Source organism: Lepidochelys kempii, chromosome 15 (genome assembly GCF_965140265.1).
Source record: "Lepidochelys kempii isolate rLepKem1 chromosome 15, rLepKem1.hap2, whole genome shotgun sequence".
Taxonomy (NCBI): domain Eukaryota; kingdom Metazoa; phylum Chordata; order Testudines; family Cheloniidae; genus Lepidochelys; species Lepidochelys kempii.
In genome coordinates, this window is record NC_133270.1 from 30,641,823 (window position 1) to 30,663,120 (window position 21,298).

Genomic DNA, 21,298 nt, shown 5'->3' on the forward strand with positions numbered 1-21,298 from the left:
CCCGGCTGCTGGGCCGGCAGGCAGCACCTGCCAAGTGCCAGCAGCCGGACGTGCGGCCTGGGTGTGGATGGCTGGAGTGGCTCCCGCCTGCTGAGCTCTCTGCCGGGACTTTTCCCGTTGGGATGTGTTTCACCAAAGAACATTCTTAAACCACTGATGGAAACTTTCTTCCCTTTGCATCAGACCTTCTTCCATCCCCAAATATCTGGTTATGTTCAGCTGTGCGTGCACACGGGAAGGTCGGTGCAGACGAAGAGCGTGTGTGAGTTGCAAGGAGGGTGGACTTGGGGTGGCAGGTGGGGGACGATGTCCCCCTCCCTCATCTTGCCCCCATATAGAATTCCCCAAATCTCTCCCGCCTGCCAGCTCATTTGGCTGTGGGCCTCGGAGCGGCCAGTCGCCTCACTCAGACCTGGAGCTGGCCTTTATTTTTAGCAGTGACATGTGTCAACTCAGCTGCTGCTATCGCAGGGGGCGGGGGAAGGGGAGGGGCAGCCGGGAGGTGCCTCCTTGCCACTGGTCTCTTGCTCTCTTTGCTTGTTCTGCTTGGTAGGATCCTTTAGCTGCTAATAGAGCCGGGCATCCGTCTAGGACTTTAACTCCCTGAATCCCGCAGCGCCGCTTGTACAAAAGGTAGAGTCTCTGCTTGGCTGGTTTGGTTTGTGTCCCGAAGGAGACGTGTGTTGCTTTGGGATCCAAAATGTACTTTTTTGGGTGTGCTTGTTGCTGGGCTCTTGACTCCCAGAAGCGGGTGGGGGGGCTATTTTTAGCCAGCTATGAAGGGCTACAGTAACAGGTTTGCCTTTGGTGGACTGCATCCATTGGCTGGTTTTTCTCTCCCAGCAAACAGAACTTGTGTGGGGGGGTGTGCATGCGTGGGGGAGGTGGTGTGTGTGGGGGGGGTGCGTGGGGGAGGTGGTGTGTGTGTGTGTGGGGGGGGTGCGTGGGGGAGGTGGTGTGTGTGTGTGTGGGGGGGGGTGCGTGGGGGAGGTGGTGTGTGTGTGTGTGTGTGGGGGGGGGTGCGTGGGGGAGGTGGTGTGTGTGTGTGGGGGGGTGCGTGGGGGAGGTGGTGTGTGTGTGTGGGGGGGTGCGTGGGGGAGGTGGTGTGTGTGTGTGGGGGGGTGCGTGGGGGAGGTGGTGTGTGTGTGGGGGGGGTGCGTGGGGGAGGTGGTGTGTGTGTGTGGGGGGGGGTGCGTGGGGGAGGTGGTGTGTGTGTGGGGGGGGGTGCGTGGGGGAGGTGGTGTGTGTGTGGGGGGGGGGTGCGTGGGGGAGGTGGTGTGTGTGTGTGGGGGGGTGCGTGGGGGAGGTGGTGTGTGTGGTGGGGGGTGCGTGGGGGAGGTGGTGTGTGTGTGGGGGGGGGTGCGTGGGGGAGGTGGTGTGTGTGTGGGGGGGGGTGCGTGGGGGAGGTGGTGTGTGTGTGGGGGGGGGTGCGTGGGGGAGGTGGTGTGTGTGTGTGGGGGGGGTGCGTGGGGGAGGTGGTGTGTGTGTGTGTGGGGGGGGTGTGTGCATGCGTGTGGGGAGGTGGTGTGTGTGTGGGGGGGTGCGTGGGGGAGGTGGTGTGTGTGTGTGGGGGGGGTGCGTGGGGGAGGTGGTGTGTGTGTGTGTGGGGGGGTGCGTGTGGGGAGGTGGTGTGTGGGGGGGGGTGCGTGGGGGAGGTGGTGTGTGTGTGTGTGGGGGGGGTGCGTGGGGGAGGTGGTGTGTGTGTGGGGGGGTGCGTGGGGGAGGTGGTGTGTGTGTGTGGGGGGGTGCGTGGGGGAGGTGGTGTGTGTGTGTGGGGGGGTGCGTGTGGGGAGGTGGTGTGTGTGTGGGGGGGGGTGCGTGGGGGAGGTGGTGTGTGTGTGTGGGGGGGGGTGCGTGGGGGAGGTGGTGTGTGTGTGTGGGGGGGGTGCGTGGGGGAGGTGGTGTGTGTGTGGGGGGGGTGCGTGGGGGAGGTGGTGTGTGTGTGGGGGGGGGGTGCGTGGGGGAGGTGGTGTGTGTGTGGGGGGGGGGTGCGTGGGGGAGGTGGTGTGTGTGTGTGTGGGGGGGTGCGTGGGGGAGGTGGTGTGTGTGTGTGTGTGTTTAAGGACAGCACAGTGCGTGTCACTCTCTTGGTTTTTAGACTGCATGATTCATTCACCAGGACTGTTATTTTGGGTACTTGTCACCACTATCTGCCCTGCTCTCCTCCCCCTCCCAGAATCACCGATTGCAGTAACGCTGCAGGGGACTGAACTCTTGGAAAGCAGAAACACGCTGCTTTCTGGCCAGAATCTCATGTTGAGAACTCTTGCTCATATCTGTGATTCTTCTAGCCCCGTAGCCTGTCTCTGACAGTGGCAACACCGGCTACTTCAGAGGAAGGTGTAAGAGCCCGGCAGTAGCAGTTATGGGATCATTTGCCCCCCATATTAGGTCTCCAAAAGCCAGAGATTGGCTGAAGCCCCAAAGCATGCGATTTAATAGCCCTTCTGCTTGTTATCCTTGATGGTAGCTTTGGAGAGAACTCTGCAGTGTGGCTGCTCTTAATAACAAGTTTCGTGTAAAACACCCGGGACCAAATGTCCTGCCTGGCGTAATTATTGCTTGTAAGGTTTGCAGTCCGAAGCCGCAGGACAGTATCGGTGACTGCAGCACCTGGGTTTCATATGTTAGTTTTGGAAGCTGTTTCTCAACTTCCTGTGTGAGCTGTTTGCTTCCGAATGAAGTGTTAACTTCGCCAGTAGACGCGTGGCCATAACGTTGTGAAAACGTTTGTCCTGTCGAACCCTCGCTCATGTTCAGCCTCTCAGCAGAGTGATCAGCAGCTCAACTCACTAAGGCTCGCAGCTCAGTGGTGCTTTTCCAGAGCCACAGGATAAGGGAGGAAGAATTTTCATTTGCTCGGAGGTAACATAAATTGTTGTACTGAAATGTCCCCCCGAGGCGTGTGCATGGTCTGCCTCTGGGTTACATTCTACTAACCTGTATTGAGAAGCTGCTGACGGTGCTGCCTTGAATATGAAATGCATAACAAAAGGGTTAAGGAAAGTTCTGACTGGGGAACCTGTCATGCCCAGATTTCAGTCTGTCAGTGAGGGCTGGGGGCATCTCCCATTCGAAGGTCTATGGGACAATTCATCCCAATTTGCATATTAATAAGCTCCCAGCGCAGTAGGCATCAGGTGAGCAGCACAGAATCTTAACCTCCAGCACCCCTGTGCAGCTCCCGGCTGGGCGTGCCGCTCCTGCCAGCGGTGTGGGGAAGTGTTGGTCAGGACTGCAGGAGTCCATGGGGCGGACGCTGCGGAGGGGTGATGTGCGCGGCTCAGTGTCCCGTGATTCAGAGCACCCCAGTGTCCCGTGATTCAGAGCACCCCAGTGTCCCGTGATTCAGAGCACCCCAGTGTCCCGTGATTCAGAGCACCTTTGTTGGAGCCCCTCCATGCGGCTAGGCCTGGGTGGGAGGATTCATGGAAAACCTCAAAGCCACTGTTCTAGAGAGATCTCCATTGTTCTCCCCTTCGCTGTTCAGTGCAAAATGGACCCTGTGAGGCAGGGCACGACCTTCGCTGGCTGGGAGCTCACAGGGCCTCACCCGGCTCTCCACGCAGTCGCGAGGAGCTCTTGTCACTGGCTTCAGCGCAAGGCCAACCCTCGAGATGACCTGCGGAGAGCAGGGAGGGAGGGTCAGGACCTGGTGGCAGATGAGATGGCGTTGCCCCTCCTCCTGGCAGCGGTGTCTGCTTTGAACAACCAGGGTGACCATGCTGGTGTGCGGTGACTGTGCTCCTCACACAGCTGAGGAGGTGGGGAGGGTGATGCAGTGAGCCAGGACTCCTGGGTTCTGTTCCCAGCTCCCCTGCTAAGTGCTAACACAGCTATCAAAGGGGAATACTAAAATGGGGATACTATTCAGCTCGCTGCCGTGTTGTGAGGCTAAAGTCATGTCTGTGCAGCCCAGAGAGAAGCGTTATGTCTGCCAGTTCCCCAGCCTCCCCTCCGGGCCGGGGAGCCCAGGGGAAGGCTTATGCCCTTGCTGCACCCGAACATTTAATGGAATCATTGGCAGCCTGGGGAAGACTGTGGGGATGGCTGGTGTAACGCCTGCCCCTGTGCCAGAGGCCCTGCTCACACCAGCAAGCTGAGCCTGTGCTGGAAATGGCCCGGAGGGGGACAGCCTAGCGCCATGGCAGGGCGGAGTGAGGACAGGGCTGGCCAGGGATGTCTGTGTCACCCTTAATCAGTTGTCAGTCCCGGTGCAGGCAGAGCTGATGCCAACAGCCATGTCCGCCTTGGGCTACCCAGGCCCTTTGTCTGCCAGCAAAGAGCCTGGGGATAATTCAGAGCCCCCAGGAGAATGGGAAAGACCCTGCTCTGCTCGCTGACTCCGAGCTCTGAGCTTGTAAAGAGCAGCCCGGCTCGAGTTCTGCCCTCCTGATCTACGCTGGTGTCATGTCAGTGCCAGGGGCCTCTTGCCATCCACTGCCCAGCACCCCCCGCCTCACTGAAAGCCCGGACAGTGCCGAGAGCCGGGACTGGGAGTCAGGACGCCTGGGTTCCGCCCCCCATGCTAGGCGGCAGTGCTGCCGAGTGGTTAGAGCGGAGGGCGCTGGGTCAGGGCTCTGGGGCTCAGGCAGCCGCTGGCATCTTAACCCCTGGTTTATCTAATGGTACACTGGGCAGGCTGAGCCTGTGTGTGTGTGTGAATATCTGTCTGTCTGTGTGTGGGCCTGTCTCTGTGCGTGTCTGTGTCTGTGTCTATGCATGTGTGTAAGTGTGTGTGTGTGTGTGTCTGTGGGTGCCTGTCTCTGTGCATGTGTCTGTGTCTATGCGTGTGTGTGTCTGTCGGTGTCTGTGCCTGTGTGTGTCTGTGCCTGCGTGTGTGTGTCTGTGACTGTCTCTGTGTGTGTGTGTAACTGTACGTGTGTCTGTGCCTGTGTGTGTGGGTGCCTGTCTCTGTGTGTGTGTGTGTGTGTGTGTGTGTCTGTGCCTGTCCCTGTCTGTGTGGGTGTCTATGGGTGTGTTGCTGCCTGTCTGTGTGGGTGCCTTTCTGTGTCTGTGCCTGTCTGCGTGGGTGCCTGTCTCTGTGCGTGTGTCTATGCGGGTGTGTGTGTCTCTGTCTGTGTGGGTGTGTCTATGCGTGTGTGTGTCTGTCTGTGTCTGTGACTGTGTGGGTGTATCTGTGTCTATGCGCGTGTGTGTCGGTGACTGTGCCTTTCTGTGTGTGTGCCTGTCTCTGTCTGTGTGTGTGTGTCTGTCTGTGCCTGTCTGTGTGTCTGTGTGTGTGTGTCTGTCTGTGCCTGTCTATGCGCGTGTGTGTCGGTGACTGTGCCTTTCTGTGTGTGTGTGTGTGTGTGTGTCTGTCTGTCTGTCTGAGTGTGTGTGTTTGTGTCTGTGTGTGTGTGTGTGTCTGTGTGTGTGTGTCTGTCTGAGTGTGTCTGTGTGTGTGTGTGTGTTTGTCTGTCTGAGTGTGTGTGTGTGTGGTTTGTTTATCTGGGTGCCTGTCTCTGTGTGCGCTATAAAACCCAAACACTGGCAGCCACCTGTGCCCTCCCTATGCCGCTGCCCGCCTCCCTGCCCGCCGCAAGGCAGCTCCCGCGGTAGCAGCAGCGGAAGATGCCAGACGCGGCCTGTGACCCTCCGGCGTGTGCCGGGCGCCCCCGAGGACTCCATCACGCCTCCCCGCTGGGCTCGTTTCAGGCGGGCCTGGGGGCTACCACGGCAGCAGCAGAAATAGCGGCCAAGCTCAGGGAGCAGGAAGAGACGCCCCGGGCCCTCCCGGCGCACGGGAAAGTGACTTTCTCTCCTTGGTATTTGTGCTGCGGAGAGGCCAGGTGGCAGGGACAGGCAGTGAGCTCAGCTCGTCGAAATGTAACCAGGAAAGGTCAACGCCTCCCCTGGGGGCTGGGCTAATCCTCCCCCTTCTCCTCCGCCGATTGCGGGGTGCTGTGATTCCCGCAGCCCCTTGCAGGCTGGGTGTCTGCACGCAGAGTGTGGCTGGCTCTAAGAATGGAGCGAATGATTAAAAACCCACCCCGGAGAGCAGGGAGCCTGCTGCTGGGGAGGGACCCCCAGGGCGATCGGGAAGGGCCCGGCAGCCTGTAGAGCGATCCTTGGGAGGAACGGAGTTACCAAGCCAGCTCTGCCCAGCGTGGTACGCTGCACCGAGCGGCCTAAGGTTAATCAGGAACTGGCACAAAGCAAAGGGATTCTCCTTCCATATCACAGTGAAGCGGTTCAACGGCTATCTGGGGCCGGCCGGTGTGGTCCATGGCGCTGGCTCACCCAGGACAAAGCTTCGGTCCCCGGTCCCTGTAGAAGAACCGCGTTGAGTCTGGCCTCACCCTGCTGGGGCTGCGGCTGCCTGCCGGGGTTCTGTCTCCAGCCGGCGGCGTGGGCCCTGCAGGCTGTTCTCTCTGCCAGGTGTGGAAATGTCCCATCTTCTAGCTCGTTGCTGTGAGCAAGGGGGGGAAGCAGCTGCCGTCCCATCCCGCAGCTCCGGCACCTGGGCCCCTCATGGTGCAGTGCTAATGTCAATGTCACGGAGTTGGGTTGCTTTTAAAAGGTAACAGTTAAGCAGGCGGGCGGTTCCTCTTAGCACCAGGGCATCAGGGGCCCTGCAGGGAGTCTCTAGCCAAGGGCTTTCTCCCAGGCACCAGCACACCCTGCAGGGCAGAGAAGTGGATGGCTGGCTCTCTTCCTTGCCCCATCCAGTGCAGGGGAAAGACTCCCTTCTCCGCTGGCATGGCTCAGTGCAGGCCCATGCCCTGTGCTGAGGGCGAGCCCCCGGGGTCTGTAAGCACTCTCTGTTACAGTTCTTGCCCGCCATAATGTTGTGCCCTGGCAGGCTTTGGAGAGGAGAGGCCCCCTCACAGCCTGTGTGCAGTTTGTAAAGTGCTTCGGGATCCGTTCTCTGCCAGGGCTGGTTGGGAATTTCACAGGAATGATTTTTGGACAGAAAATGCAGTTTCTACTCAATCAAATTGGTCCACAGGAAAATTTTTGATTTTGCCAAATCTTTTTCTCTTTGTGTTGGGAAAATCGAAACATTTTGTTTCGGGTCAGCTGGGGGCTCTGGATGTGCTTTTTGGACAGGCCAGCTGGGCACCAGGGCTGGGTGACAGGCAGCTCCTGGGTTTAGAAGAAGTAACGCCATTGAATCATAGAATCATAGAATATCAGGGTTGGAAGGGACCTCAGGAGGTCATCTAGTCCAACCCCCTGCTCAAAAGCAGGACCCATACCCAATTAAATCATCCCAGCCAGGGTTTTGTCAAGCCTGACCTTAAAAACTTCTAAGGAAGGAGATTCCACCACCTCCCTAGGCAACACATTCCAGTGTTTCACCACCCTCCTAGTGAAAAAGTTTTTCCTAATATCCAACCTGAACCTCCCCCACTGCAACTTGAGACCATTACTCCTTGTCTTGTCCTCTTCCACCACTGAGAACAGTCTAGAACCATCCTCTTTGGAACCACCTCTCAGGTAGTTGAAAGCAGCTATCAAATCCCCCCTCATTCTTCTCTTCTGCAGACTAAACAATCCCAGTTCCCTCAGCCTCTCCTCATAACTCATGTGTTCCAGTCCCCTAATCATTTTTGTTGCCCTTCGCTGGACTCTCTCCAATTTATCCACATCCTTCTTGTAGTGTGGGGCCCAAAACTGGACACAGTACTCCAGATGAGGCCTCACCAATGTCGAATAGAGGGGGACGATCACGTCCCTCGATCTGCTCACTATGCCCCTACTTATACATCCCAAAATGCCATTGGCCTTCTTGGCAACAAGGGCACACTGCTGGCTCATATTCAGCTTCTCGTCCACTGTCACCCCTAGGTCCTTTTCCACAGAACTGCTGCCTAGCCATTCGGTCCCTAGTCTGTAGCTGTGCATTGGGTTCTTCCGTCCTAAGTGCAGGATCCTGCACTTATCCTTATTGAACCTCATCAGATTTCTTTTGGCCCAATCCTCCAATTTGTCTAGGTCCCTCTGTATCCTATCCCTGCCCTCCAGCATATCTACCACTCCTCCCATGCTCCCATTGCAGCATGTCTGTTCCTTAATTGGACCCTGGAATCAAATGAGGAACTTTTCTGCATCAGAAATATCTGCAACCCCCGCCCCCAAATATTAGCATGCTTTGGAAGTGGCATTGCCTCCCTCAGAAGCCACGTCCTCCCCCCTCCCCCCATGTGTGTGTTTGCCTCTTGGGGGCAAAAAAGGTGGGAGAAATCCACAATTGTGGACCTGTGTTTTTCTTCTGAAAGTTGATCACCCAGCAAAACCCTGGCCCTTAAGGCAGTGCTGGCGTCACTCATGTCAGCGTTGACTGAGGGGTTCCAGGTTCCTTTCTGAAATCTCCCCGCCAGCCAAATGCCAGAGGGAGGAGAATAAAAAGAATAGCCTAGGATCCAGATCTGTAAGTGGGCTTCTAGCAGTCGTGAGAGGCTCTGGACGTGGTTAGGGATAATGGGGCTTAAAACAGCTGAGTGGTCAAAGTGGAATCCATAAGCATTTTGCAGCTGGTGTAAGTGGTTAGAACAGGTGTCTGGGAGCCTGGACTCCTGGGCTCTAGTCCCAATTCTGCCACTGACTCACTGCGGGCCTGTGGGCAGGTGACTCACCCCACTCTACTTCGCTTTCCTCAGCTGTGGAAGGTGGCAAATAGTCACGAGCGCTCCACCGCCAAGGTACCTTGTGAGGCTTAATTCACGTATGCTTGGAGAGCCTCAGTGAAGAGGTGCCGTAAAGACGCAGAGAGTGACTTTGATTTGCTCTATGGAGAGGCTGTATGAGATGAGGGCAACAATTCTGTGTGGGAGGATGGGGTGTGTGTCTGAGCATTTGTATGAACGTGTCCATTGGATTCTGCTTCACACAGACAAACTCTTCTTGAAAAGTCTCTCCGAACCAAGCAGGAATTTCACCTGCACCTGGGATTCCCGAGGGTCTCTCAAGTGCATTCATTGAGGCCAACACATGGGAGATGCAACTGCACTGATTCTTCAGTGCCTTTGTGCCCACCCTGGAGTGTCATGCCAAGGCGGTGGAGGGTGGCGTGTGGGATGTCAGTGCATTTTGGGATGGGGCTTTCCCTTTTACAAAACTAGGAAGGAAACCCATTCCTTGAGCTGTTTGAAAGCAGCCCTGGAGAGAACCCTGCACTGGCAGCGTCATAGTCCTAGACGGGCCTTTTGGATACAAAGTCCCCCTCTGAATCCCTCCAGCATGAGGGACTCCTCCACACTCCAGTGCTTTGGTTAGATCCACCTCATAATTGCCAGACGGGATCAAAGACACCGTCCAGCCAGCTCTGACCCTGCCCTGACAGTGCCCAGACCCAGCTGCCTCTGAGGAAGGTGTAGGAACGCTGCAGTCGCTGATGTGGCATTATCTGCCCCCCACACTAGATTTCATCCTGGTGTCTGATTGTTAGAGGTTGCCCTGAAGCAGCAGATTTAATATCCCTGCCAAACTGCTAATGTTAGTTAAATAACTCTGCATATTCTTGATTTTCACAGAAATGCCCAATCCCTTTTTGAACCTTATTGACTTCTTACCCTGAACGGTGTCATGTGGCAGTGAGTTCCACAGCTTAGTTACATATTGTGTGGGAACGGTATTTCTTTATATCTGTTTTTAATTTTAATTTCACTGACTGTCCCCCTTGCTCGTGTGTTATGAGGGAGGGAGAAGGGAAGCTGCTGATCTCTCTTCTCTGGACCAGTCAGTATTTATAGACTTTTGTCATGTCCCCTCTACTCCATCTTCTCTCTAAGTAACAGTGGTTTCAGTGTCTTTTCAGAGAGTTTTCCCAGGCTCTCACCCCCCTCTGAACCCCCTCCATTTCCGCCATGTCCTTTGTGAGCTGGGCTGCCTGGTGCTGCTCAGTCAGAGGGGGCCACCCTATTGGCTAGTACAATATAGGTATAATGTTCTCCATGTTTCAGAGTAACAGCCGTGTTAGTCTGTATTCGCAAAAAGAAAAGGAGTACTTGTGGCACCTTAGAGACTAACCAATTTATTTGAGCATAAGCTTTCGTGGGCTGCAGCCCACTTCATCCGATGCACAGAATGGAACATACAGTAAGAAGATATATATATACACATACAGAGAAGGTGGAAATTGCCATACAAACTGTAAGAGGCTAATTATTTAAGATGAGCTATTATCAGAAGGAGAAAAAAAACTTTAGTGATAATCAACATGGCCCATTTAGACAGTTGACAAGAGGGTGTGAGGATACTTAACATAGGGAAGTAGATTCAATATGTGTAATGACCCAGCCACTCCCAGTCTCTGTTCAAACCCAAGTTAATGGTATCTAGTTTGCATATTAATTCAAGCTCAGCAGTTTCTCTTTGGAGTCTGTTTTGAAGCTTTTCTGTTCTCCATATCATTCACCGTCCTGTTCCCTGGGCCTCCTCACACCTTGTTAGCTCGTTAGCCATAGCTGTGCACTGAGCAGAGGCCCAGAGTGGGGCCTAGGTCCCTTCCCGGCATTGCCATGGTTAATTTAGACGCTGTGAGGGGAATGAGAAGTTTAAAGTTTTCCCTCCCACGGTCACAGCTTTGCTGTTGTTAACAGTGCAGTTCCTTTGCTGTCGTGTTGCCCATTCACCCAGCGTGTTGCCGTCTGTGAATTCCTCAAGCCCTCTCTGGCCCTGATTAACCTCGGGAACTTTGTGTCATCTGCCTGAGTCCTCTACACCCACGTCAGGGCTACTGGCTGCCACTGATTTGAGCTTCCAGGGTCTGCCTCTCCCCCTCCCCCCGATCTCCGGAGCGGCATCACTCATTGCCAGGCTATTTACCCCCAGCCAGGAGGGGCCTGCTCAGCCCGCTGGGTCGGACCCCATGTAGAGGGTGAGATGGGGCAGAGCAGCTTGTGTGTTTCATACATCTCTTGCTCATAGACTAACAACATCTTTGTTTTTTCTCTCCTCCCACCCTCCTATGTATGTGTGTCTGGTCCTGGGTCCAGGTCGATGTGTCATTTGTCTCCATAAAGCATCATTCCTTGTATCACACCCGAAGCACTCCAGCCCTCAGGCACTTTCACGGCAGAAGCATGGCCATCTCATCACGCCTTGCACTGTGGGAGCAAAAGGAAAGTGACGACACTCGTGCTGCTGCAGGGGCAGGGTTCCCTCCGGCACCCACTGAATGTGGCATGTCTCTCCTGGGTGCGGGGCCTCGGGCGCTTAGAGGGAGCTCATCAGTGAAAGGAGCCAAGGGTTCCCAATTGTACAGTAGCGGCGCTTCCAGCAGGCGGGCAAGGAGCATGCCTGGCTTTAACCATTTGCTAGCCAGCGCGGTCCATTCCTTTGGATTCACTTTACCCATTAAGATTTGGCATCTCATTGTCAATGGCTCGCTTGTCGCTCCCTGTGCATGTCCGCTGCCTTCCACGAATGCCCTTTCTGAGCATTCTAGCTCCTAGCACATAGGGGGCCAGTTGTGTTTTGTGTTGTGAGCTATTTCTCTACTGCCTTGGGAGCAGATGGCTCCTGCCAGTAAATTCCAGGTAGAAGAAAAGAGTTAAAATATGCTTGAAAAGTAGACTAACTATCCTCACCCGAGGTAAAAGCCACGTGCGGGTGTGTGTGAGAGGAACACCGTGGGGTCTGAAGTTCCAGTCTTCTTTCGGACAAAAGTAAGAAGGTTCAAAGGGCCGAAACTGTCAGAGCTTTCCCTGCTTTCCAAGCTTTGAAAATGAGAATGTTCCTGTGCCTCTTTGCGACAGCCACATCCGCTGCAATATGCGTGGGGCCAGATCCGAAGCCCACTGAGGGCAGTGCAGGTCTTTCCATTGACTTCAGTCAGCTTTGGAAGAGGCCCTTAAACGTGTCCACTCTCGTAAGAGGAGGAGAGGACGATGGTTTATGGAGGCCTAGATCTGCTTCTGCAAGTCATCCTTGGGGCTGCTTTGCCAGGGGACACTAGAATGTTGTACAGCTGGTACTAGGCATAAATAGATGAAGCAATTGCTTCGGGCCCCAAGCAGCTCAAGGGGGCCCCCCATTAATTATTAGTATGTGTTGTGTGTGTGGGGAAGGCCCCCAAAATATTCCAGCTTAGAGCCCCCCAGGGGCTTGTACCGGCACTTGCAAAGGTGCTGGATATGTATTCTGCCCTCCTCCTGCATAAAGGGGGACAGATGAAAACTCATCCAGCCCTTCTTTGTGTCCTGCTAAATAGCTGGTGGCTTTTAATCAACTGAAGGTAAAAGAACCCCCAGAAAACAAAACCCAACTGCACATCTTGTTCAGCACAAGTGGGGACACGTGTAGGAAACGTCTGAAATGTCCTAAGCAAAGGAGGGAGAGCTAGTTAATGGGGCACTGGCTAGGCTAGATGACCCCAAATTAGACCACTCCGGCAGAGTCCCCAGTGATTTTCAGAGGTGCAAGGGGGAGTTGCATTGGGGGATGTCACCTAACTGCCCTTGGTCCTTTGGAAATCTCCCCTGCAGTTCTATGGGGTATTTCCCTTAAATTTGCTTAGTTTTTTGGAAAGAAATTGGTGCTGCTAGTCTGGTCTTCATGAGTGACCCTACGATAAACAGCCGTGTGCTCACAGGCAACCCCACAACAACCCAGCAGGTGCAACCCCAAGACTCCCAAGCAACCCTACAATAACAAACCAGCATGCACGGCCCCATTGCTCACAGCAAACCTGTAGTAGACACAGCCAAGGGGAGGGAATGAACTCAGCAAGGGGAGGGTGCAGTTCCAGATCATGAGCGGTGGTGGTCTGATGAGCGATGAGAACGTCTGATTGCTGGAAAGAGCTCTGCAAGCCCCTGGCCACGTCTCTCTCACTTTGCTACTCCCGTGTGATGCTATAGCAGAGTGCGGGACTTGGCCTGCCATACATGAGCTTGGTTGAGTCATGTATGCCGACTAACTGATCTCCGAGGGGTTTGTGATGCTGTCTGAGCCTGAAGAGCAGACCTCTGCCGGGGCCCATGAGGTGTGACATCAAATAATGTAGCCTCTGCTTGTGCAAACAGATCAGGGAAGAGGACCGGAGTCCGCCCCCTTCCTCACCGCCTCCACTTTTCTCAGTGATTCCTGGGGGATTCATCAAACAGCTTGTTCGGGAAACAGAGAAAGAATCCAAGGTAGCTAAACGGAAAGAGAAAGGCACCTTGAACTCCAAAGAAGACGTAAGTACCGAACGAATTGTGCCCTGTGTTCAGTAACCTGGGGGTCAGCTGTTGGTGTAACCTCCATCATCGAATGTGTATGGCGTGGCCCCCACAGTTGGCTGGGCCAGAGGATACCAGACTACTGCAACTGCCAGTTAGAGGAGTTGCTCCTTTAGCTCAATGGCTGGTGCTTTTAGTGCTGGATGTCCCATTACGAGGGCTAAGATTTGGGTTTAGTGAGGGCTGCCAGGGGCAAGAGGGGAGGAAACCACTCGTTTTCTTGTTTGCACAATTGTGTTTCTAACAGATCAAAAGTCTAGAGCCTCACTGCAGGGGCACCTTTTCATATGTGAGATAATCCTGGATGAAAACACTGGGAATGAATCTCGCTAGCAAAGCTACTTGTTAATAGACAATAGTATCAAAGTGGTAGGTAAGCTTGCAAGGCTCCTCAAACCAGGTTTGTAGTTGGTCCACGAGCAATGCCAAACCCAAAGTCCCCAATGTCTTTCTACAACGGCTGCTGTCACTGGAGTGAAGCTGGATGATTTTTTGGTGCTAGTTGCAAAGTTTTTCACTTGAGATGCGGGAATCAGAATCAGGGCAGTGTCTTCAAATTGGTAATAAATGGATAAATTGGAGAGGGTTGAGAGAAGAGCCAAAAAATAATGAAAGCGTTGGAAAACATGCGATAGAGTGATCCATTCAGCTCCTTAAGTCTATGTATCTTAACAAAGGGAAGGTTAAGGGTGATCACAGTCTGTAAGTACCTACGTGGAGAACAGAAATTTGCTAAAGGGCTCTTCAGTCTAGCAGACAAATGTTTAACAAGATTTAATGGTTGGAAGTTGAAGCCAGACAAATTCGGACTGGGAATTAAGTACTGTACACATTTTTTACAGTGAGGGTAAATAACCACTGGAACATTTACCGAGCGTCGTGATGGATTCTGCACTGTTGGTAATTTTTAAAGCAGGATTGGGTGTGTTTCTGGAAGTTCTGATCTGTTTCAAACAGGACTGAATTCAGTGAAATCCTGCGGCCTGTGCTATGTAGGAGGTCAGACTAGAGTATCACAGTGGTCCCTTCTGGCCTTACAATCTATTAATCTAATCAAAGCTATTTGGGCTGGGGAGCCTGTGGGGGCCAAATGCTGGCCTGACTTACACTTTTTCCAGCCTTGGGACCTACCCCAGGAGGTCCGGCTTGCCGTTCAGACCAGCTGCCTTGATCCCAGCTAGATTCCCAGGGTCCTTAGCAGCCACGACTGTGGGAAAGGATCAGCCCCATCAATAAAACCACCCCCCAGATCCCAAAGAATCTCTACTGTTTCTAGTATGCAAAGCAACCTGTTTGGATGGGTGCCCTGGTGGCAGGGCCAGACCAGGTCAGTCAGGAGGCAGCCAGGGGACGTGTACATTGGAAGTAGCACTTCAAATGATGATACCAAGGGGAGGCTCCTCGGGAAGGTGCCAGGTGGCCTGTGGTCACCGGAAGGCCGTGCTGTCCTGGAATTTCCCTGGAAGTTTCTGGGTTGCCTGGCTCCGGCTTGGGGTTTGCTGGGTAGCTATGAAAACAGGGAGTTAGTCTCAGCGAATGCCAGCACACTCCATGGGCAGAGACTGAGCACCATTAATGTACAGCTGAGGCTTTGCTAATGCAATTAGCTGCCCTAGACATGCTTAACAGCCAGTCTAGAAATTAGGCAAAGTGAAAAATTCTCTGTGGTGCACATTGATCCCTTGGTCAGTGCCCAAAATGAATGGCTCAAAGGCATGACTAGCTGGCGAGGGAAGCGCAGAGTCTGTTCCACGGCAGCTCCATTCCCGAGCCAACAGACCTTCTCCTGGGGGAAGAATTCTGTTTTCCCCAGCTAGATATGGCACCAAAGGGTAATGGATAGATAGGGCCAGGTGACAATGCCTTCCTCACCCGGCTGTTGTTAATGTCCCCCGCCATCACCTCCACTGCCCGAGTCACGGACAAGCAGAGCAATGGGTGAAGGAATGGAGCTAGACCTTGCAGCTCAGTGTAAGCGTCTAGACTGGACATGCTAACAGGGAGTGCTTGGAAGGAGAAACAGACCCCTCTCTCAGGATGTGGGCAGCTGGGGATGCGACAGGCCTTTCTGCAGAGGGCCTGCTCAAAGCTTCTGTGCTATTTAAGCCCCAGGGGTTTGGGCTCCAACTTATATATTCACGTTAAAGCAAGAGCTGCGTGCGTCCCTGGGTCAGGGTGAGAGCCCTATGTCCCTTGCAGGGATGAGTCCTAGGTGTCCAGTCCTGCCAGGCATTCAGCATACTCAGCTCCACTGGAGATGCTGGCACCAGGGCTGGATGAAAACAGCTTGCAGGATTAGGCCCTGGGTAACATTATCAGAAGGGCCAGGTTTTCACAGGTATTTGGCACCTGAAGGAGCAGATGGGCACCACGCGGGGTTTTCCAAAGCACCTGGTCACCTAACTTGGAAGTGAAATCAATGGGAGTCAGGAGCCGGGGGGCTTTTGCAAATCCCATGAGCTGCCCCTCTGCTCATTTAGGCACCTAAATAACTTCAGAAATCTGGCCCTAGGTCCCCCTAAATTACGGGGCTAGGAGCCAACATCACTGCTGAAAATGGGACATAAGAACAAAGCTGCTTTTTAAAATGTTTCTCTGAGTGCATATTGCTGTTCCTGCCATTTGTGATCTGACCCTGCAGTTTATCCCTATAAATTGGAAGCTACTTTTAGTTGCTCCAAGTCTCTCTCTAAAATCAAACCCTCTTTGACCCCCAGGTGAGGAGAGCAACTCACCAACCCCCTGTAGCTCTGCACCTGAGATGAAGCTAGGTCCAAGTTTCTGCAGGGACCCTGGTGCCTGTTGGCTGCCAAATCCAGGCTGATGGATTCACCGAGTGAGTTGTTCCTCTAGCATCACCAGGCTTAATGCTAACAGGCTCCGCTTCATCTTGATTTTGTTTTTAGCCTCCTGGGAAGGACAACAACCACGTGCAGCAGTTTGTGACAAAGGATGAGAACATCCTTGAAGTAGGAGGAGAAATGGCAAGTGAAGGGCAACTGCTGCAGAATGGCCTGAACGGAGAGCAGCACGAAGGGGAAGTGGCTGCGGAACTTGCACCGAGAAAGCCTCTTCCCTTCAAGAGAGTCATGAAGAGGAGCAACATCATGAAAGCCACCTCCCCGGCACCTGAAAAGGCAGCGGCCACTCCCAAACCAGGGAAGACAATCCCACCAGATGAGTCCAAGGTTGCCAAAGTTCCAAGTTCTGAGCAGAGCCCTAAGGAACAAAGTAAAGGGGAAAATGCCCCTACTGGTGCTCCAACAACCGGTAAGGATTTTCAGCGCCACCGTGAAGATCCTGCAAAGGAGGGCGACACACCGAGGAGAAAATGTCCTGAAAGTTCAGGGAGAGAGAAGGTGGTAACGAAGAAGCAGTGGGAGCCCCAAATCAAGGCTGAAATCAAGAAGGGGCAAGGGGAGATCAAGGAGAAGCCAGGGGAAATCAAGGCGGAACCAGTGGAAATCAATGAGGAACAAGGGGAGGTCAAGGAAGAACCAGTAGAAATCAAGGAGGAGCAAGGGGAGGTCAAGGAGAAGCCAGGAGAAATCGAGGAGGAACCAGTGGAAAACAAGAAGGAGCCTGGAGAAATCAAGGAGCCAGGGGAAAGCACAGACTCAGACAAGGTGATTTGGTGCCCTGTCCATGTGTCCTGCTGTACAGCTAGAGTATGGTGTACAGAGTCCTGCCCTGTGGAGTTACAGTAAAAACCCCTTTGATACAGGAGACCTGAAATAAAATAAAAGCTGTTTAAGGTCCCAGATCATTGTATTATGTAGACTTAAAAGTGACAATTTGATTAGAATGCATGCAGATGTTAAAATGTGTAAGAATGTGCTTAGTGTTTAAATGTCATGAAAACCGGGTGGGATGTTGCATGCATTGTTTTCATGTATCTGTACCGAGTTATAATGTACTAGCAGACATTTGCATTGTCTGTACCCCTGTAACTAAGTAACCCAGCTAACGGGAAAGAAGCCTTGTGGAATGCAAATGAAGAACTTTAACAGGAAAGTGCTAATTCCTGTGGCTGGAAAGCAAATTGTCACTGTGTGTGAGATCAAAGGTCAAAGACTTTAAGAGATCAGATCAGAACTGCCTCTGCTTCCCTGTCTCCTGCTGCAGGAACTTGACTCTCTTTTTGTCTCCAGGTTCATGACGTGTGGTATGAAACAGAGAAAGTTTGGCTTGTCCAGAAAGATGGATTTACACTCGGTAACTTTCATTTTCTCTATCTCCGCTCTGTGATGTCTAAGATGAGTAATTTGCTTTGGTGCTGTTTGGAAGGGAGATAAACCCTCCAGCTTTGGATGCACCACTGGGGGCTAGGAGGAAACCTCCCCGGGGAAGCTAATCCAATCACTGCAGACTACAGGGTTTCTTCCTCTGAAGCAGCTGGCACTGGCCACAGCTGCAGCCACGATGCTAGACTAGGTGGATCTCGGGTCTGATCCAGTCTGGCTATCCCTGTGTGGCCATTGCTGAGGCTCAGACAGGAGAGGAGCCTCTCCTAGGAGCTGTGACCTCCTCCTAGTCTGGCAGTTACGGCAGGGGCCTGGGAGCGGGGCTCTTGGTTCTGTGCTGGGCTCCGTCAGGACTCACTGTGTGGCTTGGCCAAGTCCTGCCTGGCCAGGTCTCTAAAGTGCCAAATGCCTGCAGCTTGCATAGCCCCAGAAGGGTTAGTGGGAGCTCAGCCTGTCCAGAGATTCACCCATTAGATTTGGATGACTTGCTTCTCTTGATCTGTGAAATGGGTTAAACCTTGTCTGGCTTTCTCACAGGCAGGAGGGTGTGAAACAGGATTATTGTATGCAAAGGGCCATGCAAGGTGCAAGTGCCACTAAGCCTGCAGCTGCTAGTGGGGAGAGAGGCAAAAATATCACCCTTGAAGTACAAGAGCAAACCTAATGCCTGGTGGGATCTCTTTCCTGTTGGTCGCGCTCATTGAAGGCATGCAAACATTGGAGCCCGTATTGCCCTCCCCTGTAACGTTCTTCCAGTACAGGCAGCGTTTGGTATTCGTTAAGGCAGTGTTTCCCAAACTTGGGACACCGCTTGTTCAGGGAAAGCCCCTGGCGGGCCTGGCCAATGGGGGCTGTTGGAAGCAGCGGCCAGCACGTCCCTTGGCCCGTGCCACTTCCCGCAGCCCCCGTTGGCTGGGCACAGCGAACCGCGGCCAGTGGGAGCCACGATCGGCCGAACCTGCGAACACGGCAGGTAAACAAACTGGCCCGGCCCGCCAGGGGCTTTCCCTGCACAATTGGTGTCCCAAGTTTGGGAAACACTGCTCAAAGGTATTTCCCATGATGCTTTTTCTGTGGACACTGTTGTTAGCTCTCAGAGTTGGTTTTATAAACCAGTCTGAATCTCTCATTTGTACTGCGGCCCCTTTACCTCGCTCTGGCAGCGTGTGTACGTAACGTCTCCTCTGCGAGTGGAGGTGTGGATGCAACGTGGGTCGACTTATCTGTGCTAACTTGAATCTAGTTAGCATGGGTGACCATAGCGGTGCTGAACTGGCAGAACAGGCTTCAGCATGGACTAGCAGCCAGAGTACCAGCCAGCAGGGACCCTTCGTCTGTACTCCGGTGCTCGCCTGGGCTGAAGCCTGCTCTGCCACATCTACACACACTGTTACCTGTGCTGGCTAGAACAAATGCGCACGCCTGCCCGTGCTGCCATGATGTCTACACTTGCAGTGTCGGCAGAGCCCTTCAGGCTGTGCGCACGACAGGGGTGTGAGTTCTCAAGCACTGGGCACTACTTGGACTGTGGAGACCCTGCTGGTGCGCACAAGAAGTTCCCGAGTGCACAGTCCTGGGGTGAGACCAGAATCGGCCCCTCTCTAGTTCTCTGAACAAGAACCAGACCTTGTGCAGGCCTGTTCAGCTACCTCTGTAATTAGCTGCCCCAGATTTAGGGAAGAGCTCATCTTTGGGCTTCCCTTGCAGCTACCGTGCTGAAGCCAGATGTGGGGACCCCGGAACTGCCAGCTGGGAGGGTGAGGATTCGCTTAGAAGCTGACAACACTGTCACTGAGGTGGACGAGGAGGACGTTCACCGGGTGAGTACCCAGAAATAAAACCCCACGGATGCTGTCAAACCTGCCTGGAAAGCCCCTTCCTCCATCCCAGCCAAAATGGTCTCTCTACCCCAAGGCAAACCTCACTGCTCCTGTGAGGTGGGGGCAGCTCTGCTGAAGTCAATGGAACTGCACCAGCTTATGCTGATATACGCGGGCCCCCATCCCTAGTGGATGTCCTGTCTGGTGGCTGGAGATTCTCCTTGTGTTTACGAGACTTTTGGGCTGCTCAGTAATTGGCTCTCCTTTGCGACTGGTGGCAGTGCTTGGAATCTGTTGCACGTCAGGCTGCGGTTTGCAATAGCAGGGGTGGAGTGATGCTCTGGCTGCCACATGGCTCCTGACCTGCTGCAGCCCCGTCCCCTCCGTTCATGGACCTACTTTGCAAGACGCTACCGAGCTCTACAATAATTTTGGTTCCTGCTCGCAGTTAATTGTACTGTACTCAACCCTATTAAAATGTGAGCTCTTGGGGAAGGGCCTCCGATTGGTTTGGAAAGTGTCTAGCACATTTTGGATGGTATGTCGGTATATATATTAATTTAGCAGCACCAAGACTGACCTCTTCTCTGCCCCAGGGAGTCCCATCTTGTGAGGTCTCTAACTGGGCCCCCTCCCCCCATTCCAAGGGTGATCACAGGAAACTCTGGATTGAACTGGAGAAATGTTAGGTTTCCCAGGTTATCAGTGTTCTCAGCTGAGCACTGCGAGGAAGGAAATGAGTCTCTCCAGCACAGCCGGCCCTTCAATCGGCTTCTCACGCATTATCTTTTGTAGACCAATCCCTCCAAACTGGATTACACGGAAGATCTTGCTGCACTTCTCAGTCTGAATGAATCAAGCGTCATTAACACACTCCAGCACCGGTACCAGTCCCAGCTCTGCAACACGTATGCAGGGCCCAGCCTGATTGCACTCAAGCCCAGCTGGGCCACTGCTAGCTACTCAGGAAAGGTAAGTGGTGGGCTGGCCCTGTGACGTGTCTCATGCAGAGGCTACATGATGGTGTGATAGATGTGGTAGATGGGTTCCCGGGCTTGGATTTAAGATGGCTGCAAATCTCACACCATTGAATGCTCAGTTTATGGCACGTATTTCACAGGGAGCTATTTTAGAAGCGCTGTAGAGGGTTTTGTTTGTTTAGTTTGGAAAGTGATCTTCAGTGAATGTCCTGTTCCCTGGCGGCCTTTCCGAGGAGAATTCCGTGGATTCCATCAGTGTCCAGTAGGTGGTGCCATGGACCCATCTTAACAACAGAGAAGGGGCTGGGAAGCTGGAGCTGTGCTCAGCTCTATAGGAGCTTCTGTATCGGCTGACAACAGCACACAGGGCTCCATTTTCTGATCAGCCCACATGGGATTTACACACCTGAGCCTCCTCCCTTCTTGTGGTGGGATCAGAACCTGGGTCCTTCTGTACGGCAGGGCAGAGCAAACTGAGTGGGGGTGAGACGTGTCCGTCGTGAAATGCGAAGCTGCATGAAAAATCAAGGGGGGAGGTTGCCTTGCATCAGGCACTTGAAACTAAGCCCAATTCACATGAACTTTTCAAATAAAAGCGGACCCATTTCGAAGCAAAAGCTGAGTGGGGCCGGCCTTTTCTTTCACCTTTCAGATGGTTGTTCTCATTAGAAGAGTGTGCTTGCCTAATTTGAGTGAGACAAGAGCTGTTTTGCTGGAATTGCAAAGAAAGCGATGTATTTTGGAGAGGTGTGCGCTGAAAAGGGAGAGGAAACTGTGAAATTCTGCAAAACAGGAATTGAGTTTCTCAGAGCTCTAGGAAATTGGGCCAGTGGGTGACATGAAGGGGCAGAGAGGGGAGGAATCCCGTTAATGGCACAGCTGCTCGTTAACAAATGGGCTCATTAACAGTGGGCTCTCTCTGCTTGCATGCTCCTATCCTGTCACCTGGAACTGTCCGTCTCTTCAGTCCGAGCGTCAGCCAGGCTCAAGGCAATGGGGGTGGGGGTGCTTCAGGGAAGGAGGGTGAAAGGGCCTGCTGCTGGGAAGCCCAGTGGAGTTACAAAGCGCAGCCTGAATGGAAA

The 21,298-nt window shown here is 53.5% G+C and overlaps 1 protein-coding gene across 3 annotated transcripts in view; it reads left to right on the forward strand.

The window, feature by feature from the left end:
* Positions 1–2,797: 2,797 nt before the first annotated feature.
* Positions 2,798–21,298, forward strand: part of MYO18B (myosin XVIIIB) — a 196,215-nt gene continuing 177,714 nt past the window's right edge. Inside the window, exons 1-6 of one of the 3 annotated variants that reach the window (XM_073312543.1) lie at positions 2,798–2,865; positions 12,975–13,130; positions 16,079–16,798; positions 17,324–17,387; positions 19,124–19,236; positions 20,032–20,208. In XM_073312543.1, the coding sequence (XP_073168644.1) occupies positions 16,154–16,798; positions 17,324–17,387; positions 19,124–19,236; positions 20,032–20,208 (999 nt within the window). In that variant the 5' untranslated portion in view covers positions 2,798–2,865; positions 12,975–13,130; positions 16,079–16,153. Of the gene's footprint in view, positions 2,866–6,318; positions 6,382–12,974; positions 13,131–16,078; positions 16,799–17,323; positions 17,388–19,123; positions 19,237–20,031; positions 20,209–21,298 lie in introns of those variants that run through there. The other 2 variants (XM_073312542.1, XM_073312541.1) reach the window with 2 other exon arrangements.